General features: G+C 47.5%; 1 protein-coding gene across 2 annotated transcripts; it reads left to right on the forward strand.

Annotated features, from left to right (window-relative positions):
* Nucleotides 1-520: 520 nt before the first annotated feature.
* Nucleotides 521-19,064, forward strand: CDCA8 (cell division cycle associated 8). Of its 2 annotated transcripts, none has more exons than XM_042460994.1 (11): nucleotides 521-718; nucleotides 3,197-3,309; nucleotides 4,967-5,095; nucleotides 6,320-6,360; nucleotides 6,515-6,590; nucleotides 9,137-9,285; nucleotides 14,425-14,486; nucleotides 14,700-14,789; nucleotides 15,112-15,238; nucleotides 16,432-16,518; nucleotides 17,710-19,064. In XM_042460994.1, exons 1-11 carry the CDS (start codon nucleotides 525-527, stop codon nucleotides 17,734-17,736), a joined length of 1,095 nt encoding a protein of 364 aa, XP_042316928.1. In that variant the 5' UTR covers nucleotides 521-524; the 3' UTR covers nucleotides 17,737-19,064. The 2 variants fall into 2 exon arrangements, with proteins under 2 accessions (XP_042316928.1, XP_042316929.1); XM_042460995.1 differs by lacking the exon at nucleotides 521-718 and adding an exon at nucleotides 1,282-1,546.
* Nucleotides 19,065-24,269: the final 5,205 nt, after the last annotated feature.

The following is a 24,269-nucleotide window of genomic DNA, read 5'->3' on the forward strand; positions in this document are numbered from 1 at the left end:
TCAGAGCCAGGCACCTGCTCCTCCTCTCTCTTCCGCCTCATCACTGGGGCCTTTGCAGAAGGAGTCTTTGGTGGGGCTGCACCATCACTGCTGAATCCCAACCAGTTCCATGCATCTGCCATGATGATGCCTCAACTGGATCCTTGATCCAAAGGAGTGTGTCCAAAGGAGGGCGACTAAAATGGCGAAGGGTCTGGAAACTATGGAGCCCTATGAGGACAGAGTTAGGGAGCTGGGGATGTTAGTCCTGCTTAAAGATATTGAGGAGGGAGGAAGGGAGCTTCTTTTCTGCTGCTCCAGAGAACAGGACTAGGAACAGTGGACACAAGCTGCAGGAAAAGAGGTTCCACCTCAACATGCCTCTATCCATTCCTATGGGATTCTGGGATCTGTAGTTTCCAGTGGCACCCAGAGCTCTCTGACAGGAAGCCAAGTGTCTCAGGAAACAACCAACCCCAGGATTGGAGCCACAGGAATCAAAGCGGGGTCAAACTGCATTCATTTTGCAGTGCAGATACGTCTGAATGGGGTCTTTTGTTGCTCCTCATCCTTCCTTGGCTTGCCTTGGCCTCTTGGGGCTGAAGGGGAGATTTTTCTGCCTTTTTTCTGGGGGGGGGGGTTTACATTTTAGGACTACAACTCCCAACATCCACTCTCTGGGAATGGTTGCCATAGAAAGGGGCAACCTTTCAGAGGAAAGATGGCCATGGCAGCTGAGGTGTGTGTGTGTATTTGGGAAGGGCAATTCCCATTAGCTTTGGTGGGGGATTCTGGGAGCTGCAGTGGAACATTCTTTGGGAATTGTTTTGCCTCTTTGAGGAAGACTTATTGGGTGTTGCAGTCATGCTGGCTGGGAAGGTTCTGGGAGTTTCGTCCCGACGTTGGGGGATGATGGGAGTTGCAGTGCAGAAAGGTAACTTCCCAGAAAACACGCTCTTCCCGATTAGGACCCCCTCAGAGTTGCAGCAGCGCCGACCTCCGGCCGCAGAGGGCGCTCTAACCAGCACAGAACACCCCGGCATTGGTTTGCGAGGAGGCTGCTGGGTAATGTAGTCTCTCCCCTCTCTATTATCCCTCTGTTTTCCTGCTTTGCTCATAAAATGGCGGACGGCCGCTTCCGCTCCTTTGAAACCCCTTTCCTTCTCCTCGGCTTCCTATTGGCGCTTTCCGATGAAGCTGCTGGGTAATGTAGTTTCTCCGTTCTATCCACGCACTCCTAAAATGGCGGACGCCCGCCGCACCTTCCTTCTCCTCGGCCTCCTATTGGCGGAGCGGCGCGCGGAGCCTTCCGGGTAATGTAGTCTCTCCGCTCTCTGCTCGCCCTCAGTTTTACGGCTTTGCTCCTAAAATGGCGGACGCCTTCTTCCGCTCCCCTCGAGCTCCCGCCCCCTTCTGTCTCCTCGGCTTCTTATTGGTCGAGCGCGCGAGCGGGACGGACGTTAATTGGTCGAAGGACCTGAACCGAGTGAGTTTGAAAGCAGTGGCGGCTGCTTCAGGAGAGAAAGGCTGCTTTCGTCTGAGGGAAGGAAGGGGCGGCCGGAGGTCGGTGAGTAACGACGCTGGAGATACAGAAAGAGAGAGAGAGGAAGAAGAAGGCGGGATATAAGCAAATAAAACATGGGGATGCCTTTAGAATGCAATAGAAAATCATGTCGGGAGAGAGAAACCCCATCTATGTGTGTATATATATATATGTGTGTGTGTGTGATGTCTATAGGATGAAGCAGTCTGGGCAGAGGGAGATCCCACGACATTTGTCCATGAGATCTGATACTCATACAGGATATGAACCTAATCTCAGCCCCAGGGATCTTGGGGGATTTCTCTCTGCCCAGACTGCCTTCTGTCATCATATGTAGAGAATAGAAAAGAACATGGGGAGAAACAAAGAGATGTATGGAGATATGGATATATATGCATCTAGTACCTGGCTTTGCTTCGCGAAGGAAGATTCAGGAAGGACTCAGGATCCCTGGCTTTCTAGCTGAAGAGGCCCATCCAGGACACAGGTCCAGTTGCAGAAGGTCTCCTTGTTGGTGAGGTTCCCGGTTGCGGTTCTTTCTCTTCCAGACTCGTCCGCCGTGAGCTTTCAAAGAAGGCTGCAGCCTCCAGGATCAAGCGTCTCCATGCCTCCCAAAGCGATGATATATAATAATATGTATAGAGAGAAACCCCACAATATATGTATATAATATACTATATTAGTATGTAGCATTAATATGATATAACCCCCTTTGTATCTGGATCTGTATCTAGTATCCTCTCCTCTCCAGAGTCGATGCCTCCTTGGCTCCAGATGCCTTTCGCTCTCCCTTTCCTTGGCTTCTCTTCTTTCCTTTCCTGCTGGAAGTATTTCTTCCATGGCTTCTTCTCTTCCTTCTTCTGCATCCTTCCTTCATTCTGCCCTTGGCTTCTTCCCACAGTTCTTCCAGTTCACTCTCCATTAGACTTAGTTGAACAGATCTCTTTCTGACATTGTCAGCCAGTTCTTCTGGGAGAGAGTTCAAATCCTGTCTTTGCGTAACGTCTGTTTTGTTTCTTCTTACGACTTCCATCTTTGGCTTATCAGGGGTTCGCGATCGATGCCTCAGTCAGTGTTTTGGCCTTAAGAACAGAGCTCCTCCATCTTCTGCTCCCAATTCCAGAGTCTTATGCAATGTTTGTGTTGACAAAATGCAGTCAACTAATGTTGTTGTTGTCGTTCTGTGCCTTCAAGTAGTTTCTGACAGAGGGCAACCCAACCTTGGGGTTTCCTTGGCAAGTTTCTTGAGAGGAGGTTTGCCGTTGCCTCCATCTGAGGCTGAGAGAGTGTGACTTGGCCAAGGATGACCATTGGGTTCCCATGACCAAGCCAGGAATTGGACCCGGGTCTCCAGAGTCACAGAACCATAGAACCACAAGTGGACTCCACTTCCTCAGAAATGGAGGATCGGAGGTGGGATCCCAGAGCTAGAGGGGACCTCAGGGGATATCCAGCCCATCCTCTTCTGCCAGGCAGGGACACTGCTTTGGGAATGTGCTGCCTCTGGGTTGGAAGCCCCGCTGGAGGCCGCGCAGCGCTTCTCTCTCCAGCCCAGTTCATCCTGTCAAACGGGATGCGTCTCATTTCTTCATCCCGTTCAGGATTTGAACTGGCTACGGACTCAGAAGCTGAGGGAAAGTGGATTGTCATCACCCTCCCCTCTCTTTTCCTTAGGACTCACCGACTGGCCATGGCTCCTTCAAGGAAGAAAACGTCACGGGCGAACAATAAGAACGTTCTGAAGAGCAAAAAGCTGGACGCGTTTCTAAACGACTTTGACCAGGAAGGTAACAGCCTCTGTTCTTACCTTGAGAGATTGCGTAGCACCTCTGAGACTAACGGAAAGAAAGAAGAGGGCAGCATGAGCTTTCCTAAACTCCAGTCTGCTTCCTCAGATGCATTTAATGCAGTGGAAACCACAGACAGACAGACATATATATATATGCCATTGGTATGTGAGAATGTCAATTCAAAACCATTTGTGTGTGGAAATGAAGTGGCAAGTCCATCCTGGCTTTGGAAACTAGCCTGTAGATGTTCAGATATTGTCTAACACAGCTATATCTTTGAATTCAGCCTCTATTAGAAAGCAATTGCTGTGCTCCTGGGGTTAAGGCTCTGGTGCCAGGATCAGCTACAACTCCTGAGATTCCCTAGCACTGAGCCAGGCTAGTTAAACCAGTCTCAAACTGGAGTATTTCCGCTGCAGTGTGTTTTGGATCTGAATTCAGATCCATGGGGCTCATCTGGCCCCCCTCACTTGCCTTTCCTCCCCAGTCAAAGCATTCCTTTTCCAACAGTTATCCTCTTGACTTGGCTGAGCTGAAAGGTTTTTATATGGCCTAATCTCAGGTTTATTTTATCTGGTGACGAATGGCTGTGGTAACTCTGGATTTTGATGAGGCCCTTTTCTTGGTTTAATTCCTTACTGTTCTGGTCAAGGATGGCCCTCTCCTTGCTCTCAGCAGGTCAAGGCATATTTATGTCCTCAGGCCTTTAGCAACTGGCCGGGGGGGGTGCTTTTAAGGTTTGTATATAGTTTTAATGAGTTTTAATGTTTAATGCTTTAGCTTTATAAATTGTTCAATTGCTTTTTAAATTACTCCAATATTTATACTTTCATGAATGACTTTGTCTAGTTTTAATTTGTACTTTTAAATATTGTAGTGGCCTCAAGTCCCCTTTTTGGGAGAAGGACAGGGTTTGGTATCATAATGTTATTCTTGGGGCGGTAGATTCTAAAGTCAATGGCTTTCATCCATGATTTTTTGTGGTTTTTTTGGGCTCTGTGGCCATGCTCTAAAAGAGTTTCTTCCTGACTTTCTCCAGTGGCATCTGGCATCTTCAGAGAATGACCACCAATCAGCAGACAGTCATCCTCTTTTGCATTAGCCTCCCTGCCTGAGGCCTGCCATCAGTAACAGAACAAAACACATGCAAATCACTCCTGCATTCCCAGGCTCACACAGTATGTGTGTATGTATATATACACACACACACACACACACTTTTTCCAGGCAAGCATTCTCTGAAGATGCCAGCCACAGATTCTAATTTATTCACCAAAAAAATAGATTCATGTCTCAGGGATACTAAAGCCATTCTTTTGTCCTGCCCCCTGAAATTCCATCTTGCACCCTTTGGTTTGGGGACCTCTGGTCTTAACTCTGGGAGTGAGTTGTAGGGAATAGGTCAAATAGGATGAATGTACAGTTCAATTCACTTGGTAAATTTCTGAGCCTTGTTCCAGCTCCTTTGAGTCCAGGCCTAACCCTTGCAAGCCTTTTTTGCTTAGGTTTTGTTGGCCCTCAACACTTAGGCCAGAACACCCGAGAGGCCATTCTTTCACTTGATGGTGATGACCACCATCTCTGACTTGTCCCTCAGCTTGAGAGACATCTCTGACTTGTCCCTCTCATTGTTGCCTCTTCTGCTTCCTTTCAGTCAAAGAACGCATTCAGGCAATCAAGCTGAGCAGTGAGCACCTCCAGACGGAGATCAGCCACATGTACGACAGCGAGCTCCTCCGCCTCCCCATGGCTGTCAGGGAGATGAACTGGCTCAGCTACTGTGGTATGTTGTTGCTCTCCCCTGCCGTAGCAGAAGCGGTGCCCAGCAGGCTGCAGAGAGCTCTCCCTGAGCTGCCTGTCGCAGCCTCCCAGCGAGGGCCATCTTTAGCTGACACAGCCATGGGGCTGTTGTGGCTGTACATCATGGAGTGACCTTTCTCAGGCACTTGCGCCAAAATGCTTTTTAAAGAAAGACTCTCACAGGCTGTCATCTCTGTGCTGTCCTCTAGACACCTGCTGCTGCTCACATTATCTGAAGCGGGGAACCTACAGTCTATATTTTTCCCTGGCACCCTCTTTGTCCCCTTTGGCTACAGTGGTTTCTTTTCTGGAAACTTGCCACAGAGTTAACGGCTTGCAGACCAGCACTGGCGCACAGGCCACACCACTCTGGGTAGCACTGCTGTAGACCTGGTCTTAAAACGTGAGCTAACCAAAATGGTACTTTATGGAGGAAAGAAACTGTGTCTTTCTTGACTTGGTCTAAAGCAGAGGAGATGAGAGCGTGGGCAACATTCAGCCCTGGGAGGCCCATGTTGTGGATCCCAGGGCCTCAAAACCAATTCTGGGCAAAACCACTTTGGAATTATTTTGTGAAGAAAAATTCAGAACTTCCTCGTCTCCAAATCACTTCCTCAGTCATCCTTTAAAGGAGACCGGGGGGGGGAGGGGGGATTTCAATAGGCCTCACAGGCTGTTTTAGGCCCCCGTTTTTAAAAACAGAAAGTGACTTGAATGTTAATTTGAGGAACACTTTCTGTATGGAAAAATAAGATTCTACTGAGCCTAAAATAGCCCAGACAGGGCCAAAAACATGGCCAGATCCCCCCCCCCAATTGTTCTGGGGGGGCAGCTGGGATAAAATATTCCTTTTTTCCAGGGAGGGTGTAGCCCTTCAAGATACTCCGGGGAGGCCAGTGTGTCCCCCAACATTTGCCACCCCAGCTGTAATGCAAGGGTAAGAATCCTGCAGCCGGTGAATGTTGTTGGACTGTAACTCCCATCATTTCCTCATTGGCTATGCTGGCTAAGGGGCTCGTGGATCTTGCAGTCTTAACAGCTTCCACAGAGCAGCTGTAGGATTCCTGTCCCTGACTTGAAATATCTCTCCTCCATGGCTGTTAAACTAAGAAATTATCCTCCTGGTTTTACCAAGGGAAAAGCTCTCCTCCTTGGTCCTTTGATTTGTCGTCCTTCTGTTTCTAATAGTGGTGTTTGATCTCTCCAGCTCTAGGAGAAGGTGAGAAGGACCTGAAGAAGCTAGCCCTGGTAGGTCACACCTCTTTCCCCTGCCTAAAGCTGCCTCACTGTTTGGGGGTGCTAGTGTTCCCAGCTCCAAACGAGACAGAGCCCAGAAGTAGGCATCATGCCTTCACTCAGCGAAACTGCCAGCTGTCCTTCACTGTTGTCTTTTCTGTTTCAGGGGGATTTGGACATCCAGGACATTACCAAACTTGCATCTGAAGCAATTCAGACCCCAGTCAAAACTGTTAGGAAAGGTAGGTCCTGTAATGTCCTGGAGGGCCTGATTCACTCATGGTTGTGTTGGTGGTTGGTTATCAAGCTGGCTTTGATTTATACTGTGCTTGTGAATGGGAAACATCCAGGAGACCCTGTTATCAAGTGCCCTTTCAGGTGTTGCAAATTCAGGGACTCCTTGATGGAGTCAGCTCCCTTGCCATGCAGTCTTCCTCGGCCTACTGTCACACTTTAGTCATTATGGATTCTGGAGAGAATTCAGGCTTGATTTTCTCAGATACCCATTTGTTGGTCTTTTTAGTGGTTGGTATAACTATGCTGATTGGGTAGATTATCTTCCTGTCAGCTTTCTTCATTGTCCATCTTTCACAACCATACATAAGTGTTTATTCTCCTGCTTCAATACACTACTAAAACCTTCCTCTCCCCCTGTCTTCTCATCATTTTCCCCCACTGACTTCGCCAACTACTTCATCACTAAAGTCACTACTATTTGGTCTGAAATAGTTCCTCCCAACTTGCCCCCTACCACTAACCTCCTGGTACCTTCTACTAATAAACTCTCTGGGTTTCCCCCTGTTTCTCTGGATGAACTCTCTACGCTGCTAAATTCTTCCAAACCTACTACCTGTTCTCTTGATCCTATTCCCTCCCGTCTCCTAATCTCTATAGCCCCTTCTCTCCTGCCCTCGCTCCTCTATATCTTTAATCTCTCTCTCTATGGGTTCCTTCCCTTCTGACTTCAAACATGCCCTCGTTTCCCCAATTCTGAAGAAACCCTCTCGACCCCTCTTCTTTGTCTAGCTATCATCCAATTTCTCTTCTTCCTTTTCTTTGTAAGGTCCTAGAACAGGTCATTTATTGTCACTGTATTAAGTTTCTTGAAGCCAACTCCATCCTGGACCCTTTCCAGTCTGGCTTCTGCCCACGGCACTCTACAGAGACAGCCCTCACCAAGATCTCAAACGATCTCTTACGGGCCAAGACAAACAGCCTCTACTCTATTCTCATTCTTCTTGATTTGTCTGCGGCCTTTGATACTGTGGATCACTGTCTCCTGGTTGATCTACTTTCTGACCTTGGGTTCTCCGACTCTGCTCTCGACTGGTTTAAATCTTACTTGTCAGATAGTTCTTTTGCAGTGGTCACGGGTGGTCAGACTTCATCCTCTGTTCCGCTATCTGTTGGAGTTCCCCAGGGCTCTGTCTTGGGTCCCCTTCTGTTCTCTCTATACACACTGTCTCAAGGTAAACTCGTCAGTTCTTTTGGTTTCTCCTATCATCTGTACGCCGACAACACTCAGCTGTATCTCTCCACCCCTGACCTTTCGACAGGGCTTGAACAGCAAGTTTCTTCTTGTCTGACTGCTATCTCTCAGTGGATGCGGCTTTTGCGCTTGAAGCTCAACATGTCGAAGATTGAGCTTCTCGTCTTTCCACTCTTTTATCCTCCCTTCATTGGCTCCTCTTCCCCTTCCGCATCCGGTACAAGCTTTTGTTACTGACTTTCAAAGCCCTCCATGGGTTGGCCCCTCCTTACTTATCTGACCTTCTTTCTCCTTACATTCCTGCTCACACCCTCCGCTCTGGTAGTCAAGGTCTCCTGTCACAGTGTAGGACTAACACTGCCCCCTCCCGAATTTGTCCCTTCTCGCTTGCTGCCCCTTACTCCTGGAACCTTCTTCCCCCACAATCACACCTCATCACTTCTCTACTCAGTTTCAAAACTGAGTTAAAGACTATATTGTTTAGAGAAGCGTTCCCAGGGGTGAGCCCCTGTCTGACCCAGGAAGCCTCCTTTTAACCATCCATCAAGAAGCCAAGCCCTTCCTCCAGTCCATCTGCCTTGGTCCAGGCCTTGGAGGTGGAGAAGATCTACTGGACCTGATCCTATTCCCCACCACCACTCCCTTCTCCTTTTGTGTCGTGTCTTTTAGATTGTAAGCCTGAGGGCAGGGAACCGTCTGACTAAAAGATTGTATGTACAGCGCTGTGTAAATTTACAGCACTTTATAAATAAAGGTTAATATTAATAATAATAATAATAAGAAGAAGAAGAAGAAGAAGAGACTGGGGATGCTATGGCATGGATGAGCCTGGCTTTGATATTTAATGAAATCTCTTTTGCTTAAAAATTTTGGGGTGGGGAATTTACCCCTTTACTTGGGAAGAGCATGGCATGGCCTAAAACCCCCTGTCCAGATGATGAGTTTTTGTTATCCTACCTGTACCTTGCATAGTTCTTTTCTGGGGGCCCTTTAAGAACATTAAGTAGAATCATAGAGTTGGAAGAGACCACAAGGGCCATCCCTGTTGAAGACAGACCTGTTTACACTAGCCGATATGGGCCTTTTCGCAACCTAAGGTGTGTGTGTGTGTGCAATTGTGCATTGCAAAAATAGTATGCACAATTTTTCATAATGATGGCTCTTGCCAGTCTTCTGAAAGCACAAGCCACTTCAGGCCCTTGGCACATCGCATGTGTGGAGTTCTGTCTCTCTTCCCTCCAAGTTCCTTGCCAATGGCTGATGATTCCTGTGTATGTGTGCACTCTGACTCTCTTCCAGCCAAAAAAACGAAGCAAGCCATAGAAACCATAGATGAGGAGGTGGAGTGTCCTGTCCTTCCATCAAGGAAGAGGTCCCGACAGGAAAAGGAGACTCTGCTACCTGGCCCTTCAGAGCAGGACCCCAACATGCTGCACCAGTCGAGGAAGGTAATGCCCTGTGCTCTTACCCATCATTGGGTAGAATGGATTCACTTCCATTGCTTTCAGTTGCATGGGTAATTTTAACTCCATGCCCATAATACTGTAACTGTTTGCTGAGTTTCTGGTATTGTGACTTTGTCAGTGTTTTAACTGTGTATGATTTGTAACTTTTGTGAGCCACCACCTTGAGTCCCAATAACAGGGAAAGGGAAATGAATTACAGTGGTACCTCGGGATACGAAATACCCAGGTTACGAATTTTTCAGGATACGAAAAAATCCCATAGGGATTTATTGTTTCGGGTTACGAAAGTTTTTTTGGGTTACGAAAATACTCCGGCGCTATTTTAAATGGAGCCGCGGCAGAGCCGCGGCTTTTTTCCCCATTAGCGCCTATGGGTTTTCGGCTTACGAAGGCTTTTCGGGTTACGAAAGCGGCCGCGGAACGAATTATTTTCGTAACCCGAGGCACCACTGTACTCATCATTATTCTGCTTGATGGCTGCTGGACTTTGCTTCTCGTGGGCCCAAGTTTTTTGTGGGTTTTTTCAGGGGGCTCTGTGGCCGTGTTCTAGCAGAGTTTCTTCCTGACTTTCTCCAGCATCTCTGGCTGGCATCATGAGAGAATGCTTTGCCTGGAAAATTTGGGTGTACAGTATATATACTGTGTGAGCCTGGGAATGCAGGAGTGATTTGCATGTGTATGTTCTGTGCTGATGGCTGGCCTCAGCCTGGGAGGCTAATGCAAAGGAGGATTAGTGTCTGCTAATTGGTGATCATTATCTGCTGGGAAAGCCCCGGACTCTGAATGGTTTCCCATTGGCATTTGCTGAGTCCTGATTTTGCTATTCCTGGCAGATGCTGACCATAGAGTTGTGCTGGAGCACCTAGAGATTACTAGACAAAATTCTTCTCTAGCCATTTGTAGGTCCTCCAATGTGATTCTGTGATCAACTTCTGGCAGATGTTGACCATAGAGTTGTGCTGGAGGACCTGGAGATCCTAGAGAGCTGTTGTCTCCGGTTTAAAAAATAGTGTTTTGTTTTTTAATTCTTCCGCATTCATGTGGGTCTTGTGCCCCTAACCCCAGAAAATGCAGAGGGCCCATTGTATTTGAGTGCCTCTTGGCTCAGAATGGCTGCTGCCACCTTGCAGCCAGGCAACAATTCCAAATTACAATCAAGAAATGATTTAAACTAGATCAAAACATAGCAAATGCTTCAAATATTTTCCTTGTTAGGTACCTTCAAGTTGCATCTGATTTATGGCAAACCTATCAAAGGGTTTTATTGGCAAGATTTATTCTTCAGGGGGGGTTTGCCTTTCCTGTCCTCTCTGGCTGAGAGAATTTGACTTGCCCAAGGCCAACCAGTGGGTTTCCCTGGCTGTGCAGGGATTTGAACCCTGGTCTCCAGAGTCCTACTAGAACACTCAAACCACTGCACCAGGCTGGCTCAAATAGGTCCAGGCAGCTTTAAAGGGTTTTTTTTAAAGCTTTGAAACCATGTGCATATTTAACAGCGAAAGGCTGATTTTTTAATTGGTTTTTCTGTTTTAAAAAACTTCTGTAAGAGCCAGCATCATGTAGTGGTTTGAGCATTGGACTATGATTCTGGTGACAGGGTTTGAATCCCTGCTTGGTCTTGAAACCCACTGAGTGACCTTAGGCAAGTTGCACTTTCTCAGCCTCAGAGGGAGGCACTGGTAAAAACCCCTTTGAACAAATCTTGTCAAGAAAATTTATTTATTCATGTATTTATTTATTATGATATTAATGCCCCACCCTTCAGCCCTAAAGGCTATCAGAGCGGCTTACAATTATTATTTTTAATTAGATGGTTCCCTGCCCTCAGGCTTACAATCTAAAAAGACAGGACACAAAAGGAGAAGGGAATGATGGTGGGGAAGGGGATCAGGTCCAGTGGTTCTTCTCTCCCTCTGACCAAGGCAGATGGACTGGAGGGAGGGCTCTGCTTCTCTCTTCTTCCTGTGATAAGCTTTCCTTAGGGTCTCTATAAGTTGGAAATTACTTGGAAGGTACATAAGAATAAGCTTTGAGTCGCAAAATGGAGAAAAGGTGGCTATAATGATAATCCAAAAGCTTTAATGCAAAGACACATCTTGAACTGGCACTGAAAAGAAACCAACGTTGGTGCCAGTTATAATAATCATAATTTTTATTTGTATTTCCTCGCCTCTCTCTGCGGATCGAGGCAGGATTACAATAAAACAACACAGTACAGATATAAAATACATTCAATAAAACACTGACATTATTATTAGTTCAATAAAATAGCTAAAACATCTAGAAAACATATATCATAACCAGAAGTGAAATATTTTATCTTAAAGATCTCCTATAAGAGGTCGGATGGATGCGCCTGCCGGAAGAGATCTTATCTTAAGTGCCTTCTTAAAGGCATCTAAGGTGGTGATAAGATAAGATAACCTGGGCTTATGGTATTCTAATAAATTCTTCCCAGATGTTCTGAGAGTGCGGGGCAAATAGTGTAAGGAGAGGCGTTTCCTCAAGTAACTCAGGCCTAAGCCATGTAGGGCTTTAAAGGTAATAACCAACACTTTGTACTGTGTTGCACCCGGAAGCCAATCAGCAGCCATGAAGTTTTTAACACAGGTGTTGTATGGGCCGACTTAGGTGTTCCGGTGACCAATCTGGCTGCCACATTTTGAACCAATTGAAGCTTCTCAACTTGGTACAGAGGTAGCCCCATGTAGAGCGCATTACAAAAATCTAGACAAGAGATTACCAGTGCAAGTACTACTGCTTCAAGGTCCTTTTTGTAAGATGAATCCAGGACTACTCCCAAACTGCACACTTCCTCCTTTAGAGGAAGTGTGACCCCATCAAAACTCCTTCCCCGGACTTAGGGTGCCTGTCACAAGTACCTCTGTTTTCTCAGGATTCAGCTTGAGTCAGTTTTCCGTCATCCAGCCCATCACTGACCCAAGGCAGGCATCCAGAGGAGAGATGCCATCCTTAGTCACTGCAGCAGTTGGAGATATAGAGAAATAAATTTGGGTATCATCAGCGTACTGATAACACTGTTCCCCATATCTCTGGATGATCTCTCCCAGTTACTTCATGTAAATGTTAAACAGCACTGGGGACAGAATCGCACCTTGAGGGACGCCTGACTTGAGCTCCCTCTTGGACAAATAACTGTCCCCAAGCAACACTATCTGGAATCTGCCTGAGATGTAGGACCTTAACCACTGCAACGCAGTGCCCCCGATACCTAACTCCCTCAGGTGTTCCAGAAGGATACCATGGTCAATGGTATCAAAAGCCACTGAGATGTCCAAGAGCACCAGCAGGGTCACACTTCCCCTGTCGATGCCTAGACGGAGATCATTGACTAAGGCGACCATGGCACTCTCAACTCCGTATCCCACCCTGAAGCTGGTTTGAAATGGTTCCAGATAATCGGCTTCATCCAAGACCGTCTGGAGCTGGAAGGCAACTGCCCTCTCCATCACTTTGCCCAGAAATGGTAATAAGGAGACCAGTCTATAATTGGCTCTCACCAGGGGATCCAGGGAGGGTTTTTTTTAAAGTGGTCTAACTATCGCTTGTTTTAATTTCAATGGAAATATTCCCTCCCTGAGGGATGCATTGATTATGAGTTGTAATAATGTTTTAATTGCATCCCGTTCTTTGGCGGTCAACCATGATGCGCAAGGATCAAGCCGGCGCATTGTCCTCCTTACACTTCCAAAAATCTTGTCCACTTCATCGGAATTTGCAAACTCAAAATGATCCAGTCTAACATAGTCCACAGAGTCACTGGACACCTCACTTTCTGTTTCTGTTATAATGCCCACATATCGACCCTTATCTGAGAGATTTTATCCGCGATAAAGTCATTAAAAGCATCATAGCAGGCTTTAGTTGGTTCCAAGAAAAAGTTCAGGGTGGGAGGCAACTGAGTTAACTCTTTAACCACCCTGAACAGCTCTGCTGGAGGAGACTTTGCAGACGCAATACGTGCAGCATAGAAGGAATTCTTTGCTGCATCTATTGCCATGCTGTAGCCAAGAGTCCCTTTAGGGGAATTTTATTATTATTGTTATTAGCTCAAATATTGCAAGAGGAGGGCCTGCTACGACGGCCCTTGCAGAATCGTCTCCCGTTGTGTATACGGAGTAGACCAGGGGATTCCGATAAATAGAGCTGAGACAGACTTCTAGAATTAATAATCAATTTATTTATAAGGGGAAAACACATACAGTTCACTAGCATACACACACACATACAAGGCTCAGGAAAAGCAGGGGTTAGCATGGAATAGGATTTTAGGTATCACTGGGGTGAAACGTACCAGAATGTAGACTCCCTCCAGGAATCCAAATGGAATATGATGAGGATGGCATGAGGCTCAGCCATGGAATGACTGGCCAGGAGTCAGGAGCCAGGACAGGGTTCAAGGGGACAGAGCTTCTCCCTGAAATCCAGACTGGCCCAGTGAATAGGCAAATCTGGGAGTATTTATAGGCAAAATCTTGCTTCTGGCAAAGGTGCTTGATGGTGAGAACAAAGGTGTTGAATTACTTTCTTTTCACTTGGATGTCCCTGTCTGATTGTCTTAGTGGTCTTAAGCTGCTCGGACAACAGACCCTGAGAGGGGGCAAGAGCCTCAGGGAAGGCAAACATTTGCTCTTCCTGGTCCTATGATAATCCCTTTTATGCGACTCCTGAGATATGATGATGTGGGTGCCCCTCAGGGGTGTGTGTACATGTCCTCCAGCCTTGCTGGCAATGGTGGACAGGCTATTGGAGTTCATCTAGGGGTCATTAAGGGCTATCATTTATACCAAAATTTATATGGAGCAGCGTGGGTAACAATGCCATAGGAATCTAAATAGTTTCTATGGAGTGTCTTGGCAGACAAATGTCGATGTTTCCGCCAGCAGAAACAAGGGGACACCATTCCAAAGGTGGAGTGCCACAGCCTTGAAGACCCCCTACTATTTTTTCTCGGATATTGCTCCCACTTAGGGAAACAGAAGAGGGCCTGGGAGTCTCCTCAGTGGGACGTGTCCAGGCCCTTCATGGGTTTCCTTGGGAAAGAAGAGGCCTTGCTGGCCTTTGCAGGATGGAGCCACAAGCACTGTTCCTGTGTTTCAGGGAAAGAGATCAACCAAGAAGAGCCGCCCACCCTCTGTCAGATCGACCCGTTTCAGTCGAAGGTAACAGGGCAGGGAAGCATGGGGCAATTGGGGGGGGGTGCTGAGGCTGGACAAACCTCCCTTCCTTCACAGAGTACCTGACTTCCTGGGAAGTGGGCCGCCTGAGCCTCTGCCCTGATAAGTCCCTCAGAGTGCTACGGAGTCCCAGCCCAGCTAAAGGGCTCATGGAGATGAGCCTCACTGGCTGGTTTCCTCTTTTTCCCCCCCTCCAAGCACGGACAGCAGAAACAACGTCTTCACTCCAGTTGGCCAGGCGTCCAACAGCACTGCCACCCCCATCCAAACTCCAAGGTTTGATCCCAGGTGAGCCAAACCTACCCTTTGCCTACCTGTGTCTGTTGGAGGTTTACAAGGGGTGGGTCAAAGGCTCTGTTTGCAGAAGGGAGGGCTTCTGCAGTTTTGGACAGGGGCACAACCATTTCTGTTTCTGTCTCCACCATGAGGCTGGTGTGTTACCAAATCTCTGGCCTGTCTCTGGGCTATCTCCTTCTTTGCAAACCTTTGCTGACCTCTCTCAGGCTTTCCTGGGTGTGTCTGAGGGCACTTGCAGGAGAGTCCTCTGGAGTGTGGAGGAGAAGGGTCCCTGCCTTTTAGGAACATCCTTCTTTCTTTTCCCCTGCCATAGCATGTTTAAAACCCCTGGACTGCGGCCCCCAGCCCCACAGGAGCGTGTGTACAGCATCTCTGCCAATGGCAGCCCTCTAGGACACAGCAACGACGTCTTCATCACCCTTCCTGTTGATGGAGGGGAGGTAAGGCAGAGACTGGGCTAGCTAGCTGGGGGTGGGAGAAAAGTAATAAATAACCAAGCAGAGGCGGGATTATGCCAGTATATTCCCCCTATGCTTGGTAGGGGTGACTGTTAACAGGTGCGAAAGGGAAGCCATGGGCACTCTGGATACCAGGTGCCCATGATACTGACATGGCTCCCCAGGTACCTGTAGGTACCAGCTTCTGTCCATTTTGGGCTGTCTTTGAGTGTGTCTTTGAGCCATGCTTGAACAGCAGAGGCTCGTCATGTCTGCAATACCTTATGCTAATGTGACAGCTGCTTGCTTGGGCTTCAGTTTTAGTCAAAGGCACCTCCTCCCACCTTTTGTGCCTGGTGCCTCTGGAGTCTCCTGTGTGTGTCAGAGGGAAGGTCTCTGTGACACCAGAAGCTGATAAACTCCCAGAGACCTCTGAGCTTTCACTGAGCTTTGGATAGGGCAGTGTTGGCACCCAGTAGAAATGGGGGCTCTTATCCTACGCAAGGAAGGAGGGAAGCCTGTAACAGGGCATAAATAGGAAAGCCACTAAATGCCCATTGTGCACATGAAAGTCATTGGAGGGGCAGCCAGGGAGTCTTCCTCTAAATGCAGGTAAGGATGAATATTTTATTTATTTATATATATGCGAAGACTCGACCCACCTTAGATTTTATCATTTGTAATTTTAATGCATAGAATTGTTTAATCCTTTTTTAAAGGGGGGAATTGTATATATTGTATTTTTTTAAGGTTGTATGCCACTTTGATTGTGGTAACAAAAAGCGGGATATAAATTAAAGTTTTATTTATTTATTATTTATTTCCTGCGCCCCTGACTCACCTAAATTCAGCCAAACAGAGGGAAGGGAAGGAAGGGTTTGAATGATAGGCAACAGTCTTGAGAGGCTGCAGGTGGGTTTTTCATACAGAGTGCCAGTGGTGGGGGGGGGGGAACAAAAGGATGGAGCTAAGTAGTGGTGTTTCACTATCCCCAGCCCAAGTAATGATCCATGTCACCCCCTTGCTTTCCAAACATGCAAAGCCATGAGAAAGCCACGGCTTCCCCCAGCGGCTGCATCTTTCACCCTCCTTCCCTAGCAAGACCTTTTGTTCCGCTTAGCGGGCCCCTGTGCTTCCTGGCTCCCCAAAGCCAAACAGTGCTGTCTTTAGCTTTAGTCATTTTGTTCTCTCCTCAGAGCATCTGCATGAAAGTCAGCGACCTCACTGAGAAGGACCTGAAGCGCTTGAATCCAGCTGCCCTTGGGAGTATGAGGAAGCTCTCGGTAAGTCAATCCTCCCTCCACTTTGCTTATGTAGATTTTCTCCTTTCCAACGCAGAAATTAATCTCAACCTCCACAGGTTCTTACAGTGTAGGAAGAACTATCCACTAGTCTGTGCTTATGTGGAGGGAGGGCTGGGCTCAGAGCTGGCAGCAATTCACTGCCACCCCAAAATCTTGGGGTTTGGTATTTTGATTTGATACTAAACTCTGACACATTAATCCCTGCTGTCAAATTAACTGGTTTGGTGGTAAAGGGATGCAGTGGGGCTGGCCTATAGCAGAAGAAAGCATCTCTTCCCCAGAGCGGGTGGGCTCCAGGTCTCCCTCGCAGCCAAGTTCCCTGAGCAGCTGATTATGTCTGGACTGACGCTCTGGTCATTGGTAAGCTGTCCCCTGGGCTGGGCTACACACACACACACCAGTCAAGAGCAGCGGAAGATGGATCCCTTGGTTTTATATAGGACAGAAGGGGGGGAAGAAAAGTGAACTGTGCAGGGGTAAACCATCTCCTGTCCCAACAGATAGAACAAAAGAGCAAGTGTGTTGCTAATGAAGGTTTTCTTCCTGGTCCCCTCTAACCCTTGTACTGCCAGGCTAACCTAGAACTATTCAGCAGGTCTGACAGAACTCAGAATAACCCTTATGCCATTGGACAGCGGATAATGTTCAGCCATGATGCAAATAATTTTTTAATTAATGTCCTGCACTTTTCCCAACATGGGATCCTGGGCAGCTTTCAAAACAAGTTAAAGCCATATACAGTACCCAAGTTTAAAAACCATTAAAACAAGCCATCCAATTAAAACAGTTGAAATACATTCACAGCGTAGCAAAGAATGAAATACCACACGCCCCAATTAACAAATGGATACGAATGCTAGGGTCCCTCTGCCTGAGGTCTGGCCACTCTGCCTTCCAGGTCATCAGCTCTATCTGGGGAGTGTCCTCTGACCAGTGGGAGCAAGAGATCTGGGCTAGGAGGTTGAGGGAGGCTGAGGTAGTTCCTCCTTGAGTAGGGGCAGTGGGTAGCCTTAGTAGACTGCCTTCCCTCAGGGTCTCTTGGCATTCCTGTTCTGTGCAGAGGGGTAGATTCTCAAGGGAGCAAAAAGGGGGCAGTTTAGGAATCCCATGGTGGTCCTTTCAAGGGGGAGGTTCTGCTGCTCTGCTGATGCTCTTTTTCTCTCCTTTTAGTCCCAACTTCTGCGCCTCTGTAAGTAGCATGAGGATCCAACACAAGCCCAATGCACCTTTTGGACCTGCCGGACCATCCTTTGGCTTTTCTGGGCTGCAGCAGGGTGTGCGTGTGCGAGGGACTCAGCCTTGGTGCTCTCAAAGTCTCTGGACCTCATGACCTTTTCCTCCAACCCCTTCTTCAGGGAGTCCTGAGACCGAACTAGAAGAGATGGTGGGCAGCCCTGAAATCGTCCAACACTCATGGTGTCCCTGGAGCAGGTTTTTGGGAAAGGCTGCAGTAGTCCTCCAGCCTCTGATCTCTCAGCATCTTTTTTACTTTGGTCTCAGCTGCCTCTGCGAGAGCAAGTCAGAGGAGGCCAGTTTTTTGTGTGTTCTAACTGTGCTGAAGAGTGGCCCCACATTTTCCTTGTTCTCTTTTGTCTTGATAAAAAAAGATTTTGAAGCCAGGGTTTCTGAGTTGCAGACACCAGCCTGGAGAGGATGTGTTGTCCTTGAAACCCCCATGGGCAGGTTGTGTCTATTATTTCTGCAGGGTAGGAAGGGGTGTGTGTATCCTTTCAGGTCCCAGCCGCTGTGACAATGGTGGTGGGCTTGGAACCTGGATGCTCCAGAGCTTCCACATACCTAGACTGACAGTTGCTGCCCCATGAGCAACAGTAGAGCCCCAAAACAACTCAGCTGCACCAAGGAGACGTGAGGACGCAGAAGCCCTGAGCTCAGCAGCCAGGCTTCCTTTGCGCCTGTGGGTCCCCCTCGATGCCCACCATCTTTCTGGTAAGGAAGCCCTTCTCACAACGGGCAGCAGCAGGCAACTTCTTCCTCCTTATCTGTTGCCTTCCATCAGAGGGCAGATAATGGTGGATTTGAAGCCAAGGTGATCAAGGAGAAACAGCAGAGGATGACCATCAGATAATGGTGTGCTTGGAGCCAAGATGGTCAAGGTGAAAGAGCAGAGGATGACCAGCCAGGCCCCAATTCACTGCTCCTTCTCTTCCTGTGCTCCTCCTGGCAGCATAAGCCGCTCTTTCTCTTTTGCCTGCCTCTTGCACACTCCCTTGCCCAAGCCAATATTGCAGTCAGCTTGGCATAACAGAGCTGCTGCTTAGAGGGTGGCTGTGCCCTCCAATGGTCAGAAGGTCGAATCCACCCCTGAAACAGATGTTTTGTCCTTCTCTCCTGGGGAAGCTGCCCACCCCCTCCCAGTGCTCTGCCCGGCCAGCCTGCCCACCTGTGGACTGTGGGCACCTCTTTTTATAAGTAGTTGCTTTCCTATTGTTCTTCCAACGAGTCTTTCAAGTTATGTTGTTAGTTAGCAAGTTGTGTGGAAAGTGAATGTACTCAATAAAGTATTACTGCCTACTGGAAGCTGTGGGGTGGCTTTCTGACAGACGGGTCCTGGACTGGAGAAATCTTGTGCTGTGCCTCATGTTTGTTCAGGCATGTGTATGTGTGTCATCTGTACATGAGAGAGAGATATTTTGAACTACAATCGGCCCCCATCCATGGATTCAACCATCCATGACTTGAAAATATTTTTAAAAAACATACAGTGGTGCCTCGGGTTACGAAATTAATTCGTTCCGCGGCTAATTTCGTAACCCGAAAAACCTTCGTAAGCTGAATTGCCATAGGCGCTAATGGGGAAAAAAGCCGCGGCTCCGCCGCGGCTCCATTTAAAACAGCGCCGGAGTTTTTTCGTAACCCGAAAAAACTTTCGTAACCCGAAACAATAAATCCCTATGGGATTTATTCGTATCCCGAAAAATTCGTAACCTGGGTATTTCGTATCCCGAGGTACCACTGTATTCCGAATAGCAAACCTTGATTTTGCCATTTTATATAATCGACACCATTTTACTACGGTCTTGTATTTAATAAGACTTGAGGATATATGGATTTTGGTATCCATGGGGGATCCTGGAACCAAACCCCAGCAGATACCAAGGGCCCACTGTATACAACTTGCCTGGAAAGCCAGAACTGCTGGGCTTAGTCTGTGACGTTTTATGCTTTGATTGAGAGTTCCTGCATGGAAGGGGTTTGGGCTGGATGGCCCTTGTGGTCTCTTCCAACTCTATGATTCTAAGAGTGAATGGATGTTTTGATAATGTACTGATAGATTAAGGCACTATGATGGTCTCTGCACAGGCCACAATGGGCTGCTTGGGATTGAGTATCCTGGGCAAACCACCGTGAAGTTGGCCCTTCCTCAGTCTACTTTTAGAGGTAAAATTTGGATGCCAAGTGTGTCTTAATGAAGAGTGCATCTGGGCATGTACAGAGTGTGGTAAACAATGACAGCCTGCCACAACTCCTGTGGGACTGAGTCAGTACCTTGTAATAACAGGATTTGTCATCAAGGATGGCCAGAGCCTGTGGATAGAGCACCCAGGAGTTCTCTGAGCTTTCCTGGACTTCTAATAACGGGACGCCCCTCCTCAAACCTCCCTATCCACACTTAGCAGGATTAAGCCATCCAATGGATTTTCCAGTTATGATGCTCTCGAGCGGGGTTTTGGGGGCTGAATGACCCTTTCACAGGGGTCGCCTAAGACCATTAGAAAACACCTATTTTTAATTACAGTTATGAAATGGCAACGAAAATGATTTTATGGGCTTGGGTCACCACAACATGAGGAACTGTATTAAAAGGCTGTGGCAATAGGATAATAATAATAATAATTATTATTATTATTATTATTATTATGGTTGCCATCCTCCTGGTAAGGAAGCCCTTTTCACGACGGGGCAAGCGGCAACTTCCTCAACCCAACTCTTCCTCATGACAGAGGCATAGAGTTGGAAGAGACTAAGCGCCATCCAGTCCAACCCTATTCTGCCATGCAGGAACTCACAATCAAAGCATCCCCTGTGACTCATGGCCATTCATCCTCTGCTTAAAGCTCTCCAAAGAAGGGAGACCACAAAACTCCAAGGGAATGTCTTCCACTATCAAACAGCCCTTGCTGTCAGGAAGTTCCTCCTAATGTTGAGCTGGAATCTCTTTTCCTGTAGCCTCCATCCATTGCTTCTCAACATCTTTTTTGAATTGTGCCCAGAACTGGACACAATATTCCAGGTGGGGCCTGACCAAAGCAGAATGGAGAAGCGCTATTACTTCCCTTGATCTAGATGCTATACTTTATTGATGCACCCAAAATAGCATTGACCTTTTCGGATGCCCTCCATCAGAAGACACAAAGAGGTGCACCATGCGTGGAGGAGATGGCTGTGCCATGCAGAGACCAGCTTCTCCGCCTCTATACTCCTGGCACAACAACCATCTCACCCTGGCTCTGTTGGGCTGGGATCTGAGCCCTGGGAGACCTACATCGCTTGCACACATGGTCCTCAGCCATGCGGCTGCTTAGATGCATTCCTCAAAGCTGGGACTCATTGCAGAGTCCATGCCCGACTGTCCAGTTGCTGCCCATTGGATTCGTGAGGGTCTCTGTAGGCACGAGTCTCAACCTCAGAAGCACTTTACCCATTATCTGCGGTTGCTGGAGGCTTCTGCCAGTTGAAATCTGAAACACTGGAAGGTCCAGAAGTTAAGAACTATTGCTCCAGATAGTGTGTGTGTTCTGGAGGCCACCTAACAAGTGCTGCTTTTCATAAGCTGGGTACAACTGAACAAGTGTTCACAGACAAAAGTCTACTTCCTCAGATGGATCAAGCTCACGCTACGTTTCTTTCACTGAAGTCTATGAAAGCTCATGCTGCCATCTCCTTTAGGTCTCAAAGGTGCCACAAGATCTCTACATATTGATTCTACAGACTAACATACTGTATATCATAGAATCATAGAGTTGGAAGAGACCCCAAGAAGGGCCATCCAGTCCAACCCCATTCTGTCATGCAGGAAATCCAAATCAAAGCATCCCTGACAGATGGCCATCCAGCCTCTGTTTAATATATTTGATTTCTTTCAGTTACTCTCAAGGGTGCTAAGAGATCCTTTTGCGCAGACTGATTTTCCAGAATTAACATGGCTAGGCCTTTGAATTCTATTACAAATGGACTTACATTCAGATATTTGGTCTGCTTTCATTGACATTTGTGAGAGATGCTTTTGCTGTTTCCTCAAACCCCTTCCTTCCTAATTGCTGTAAGAGCATCATGGTGAGTAACCAAAGGCCTTGCAATGTTAATTCTGAAATAACAAAAGCAGGCGCAGAAGGGAAAGGTCCTCGGAGGAGGCTGTTGGCCAGGTGTACAGCTGGTGCCCCCTTCACTGGGGACCCTCCGCCATTCCTCCCTTTCTCTCTGGGGTGCAACACACAACCTCTCCTCCTCCTCTTGAAGGATGCTTGGTCAGCAACACCAGCCCCACTGGGCCAAGCTAAGAGGCCTGAGGAGGATTGGTTGCAGCTGATCCTCTCCCTGGAAGAACTGGGCAGGTTTGAAAGCAAGTTGAGAAATGATGACTATGGTCGTCCAGAGGAGTAGCCAAGGGACCCCCTTGAGCCTTGGCTGGTTTGGGGCTGCTGAAGATGGAGAAAGGTGGAGAGCCAGATAAATAGCTTCCATGGTTTCCATTCAGAAACACTAGATCTTCTCTCCACTTCCCAGCAGGAACCCACCGCCACCTTTGAGACGACCCCTTCCCCACCACGGTAAGTCCTTTCCCCTTGTTCTCCAGGACCCCCTTATCTCTCACTTGGGGAAAAGCTTTGCATCAAGATGTCCCCCCACTTTACACTTGTTGCAACACCCAACTTCCGTGAGGTCCCCTTCTCACTTTGCTATTCGACTGGACCACTGAATGCCCCCCAAGAGAAGGGAGACAGGCCAAATTCCTCCCTCGGTTCCTGCAGGTTTTGTCAGGGTTTGCATTGTGCAGAGAGACTGAAAGAAGGAGGGATGTCAATCTGGGCACCCCAATTCAAGATGGATGTGGACCAGCTGGAGCATGTCCAAAGGAGGGGGAATAAAATGGAGAAAGGTCTGTATATGGGGAGCAGCTTAGGAAGCTGGGTATGTTCAGCCTAGAGAAGAGATGTGTAGGGGAATTCAAGTTTCCCAAGGCTTCAGCCCTTGGTAAGGAAACAAACATATCCAAACTATCAAAGCCAAGGCTGTGAGGGTCTTGCTTTAGAATCAGCAGAGCAGCAGAAAGGGTCTTTTGCCTTAAGATGCTTCTATAAGGACTGAGGCTGACACAAATAGCTTGTACTGTAGTTTAAAAACAAAACTTTACTAATGGCTTAAATCTCCATATCCATGGAAGCTACATCCTCACCTATCTAGAGAATAGTTCAGGTAAAAGAAGGGGTTTGTATCTCACCATCTTTCAGAGGAAAGATGATGGAGAGACCGAAGGGAAGCAGGAGAGATCTATTGTGGTGAGAACTTCCTAAGCAATTTACTTAGATCCCATGATCTGTTTACCAACTTACATAGGCATTTATTGCCCCTGGAATTTAGCAGGACCAAATGGCATGCAAATAGAGATAGAAGACAGTAGAGATGCATGTAGGAAAATCCTATCTATTTGAGGAGGGGGAGAGAGAAGGCAATGATTTTCCAACAAGATGGCGAACAGGTGATATGATAGCCCTGTTTAAATATTTGAAGAGATGTCACATTCAGTCATAGGATCATAGAGCTAGAAGAGACCACAACGGCCACTCAGTCCAACCCCATTCTGCCATGCAGGAACTCCCAGTCAAAGCATCCCTGACAGATGGCCATCCAGCCTCTGTTTAAAGACCTCCAGGGAAGGAGACTCCCCCAAAATCTCCCAGGAAGGAGTGTGTTCCACTGTTGAAGAGCTCTTTTACAGTCAGGAAGTTCCTCCTAATGTTGAGCTGGAAGCTCTTTTCCTGGAGCTTGCACCCATTGCTCCATATCTTACTCTCTGGAGCAGCAGAAAACAAGCTTGCTCCCTCCTCAACATGACACCCCTTCAAATACTTAAAGAGGGCTATCATATCACCCCTTAACTGTCTCTTCTCCAGGCTGAACATACCCAGCTCCCTGTCTTTCCTCATAAGGCATGGTTTTCTGGCCCATGAAGCAAGCTTGTTTTCTGCTACTCCAGAGACTAGGACAAAGACCCAAGGACAGAAACTACAGGAGAAAGATTCCACTTTAACTTTAGGACAAATCTCCTGACAGTAAGAGCTGTTCTGATGGTGGAAGCTGTTGTCTCAGAGAGTGCTGGAGTCTCATTCTTCGGAGGTTTTCGAGCAGAGGCTGGATGGCCGTCTGTCACAAGGAGTGCTTTGAGGGTGGCCAGATGTCCTCCTTTTCCAAGAGATGAACTACATTTCAACCTTCTGTCCAGGAGGAATTCCAAAAGGTCCTCCATTTTGGGCATGACTAAGACACAGCTGTTTGACAGTGGAACAAACTCCCTCAATGGAGTGTAGTGGAGTCTCCTTCCTTAGAGGTCTTTAAGCAGAGGCTGGATGGCCATCGTGTCAATGGGGATGCTTTGATGGAGAGTTCCTGCATGGCAGAAGAAAGGGGTTGGACTGGAAGGCCATTCTTGCGGTCTCTTCCAACTCTATGATTCTATAATTTTATATGAAGGCTTCTTACGAAATCCAGTT

This window comes from Sceloporus undulatus, chromosome 3 (assembly GCF_019175285.1).
Source record: "Sceloporus undulatus isolate JIND9_A2432 ecotype Alabama chromosome 3, SceUnd_v1.1, whole genome shotgun sequence".
Classification (NCBI taxonomy): Eukaryota; Metazoa; Chordata; class Lepidosauria; order Squamata; family Phrynosomatidae; genus Sceloporus; species Sceloporus undulatus.

Excerpts from the sequence above, each read along its gene's own strand:
- CDCA8 (XM_042460994.1), top strand. The coding sequence starts at position 525 with ATGGGGTCTTTTGTTGCTCCTCATCCTTCCTTGGCTTGCCTTGGCCTC. Across the intron at positions 719-3,196 it reads AGATGGCCATGGCAGCTGAG|GACTCACCGACTGGCCATGG; the intron begins GTGTGTGTGTGT and ends TCTTTTCCTTAG. Across the intron at positions 14,487-14,699 it reads TCGACCCGTTTCAGTCGAAG|CACGGACAGCAGAAACAACG; the intron begins GTAACAGGGCAG and ends CCCCCCTCCAAG.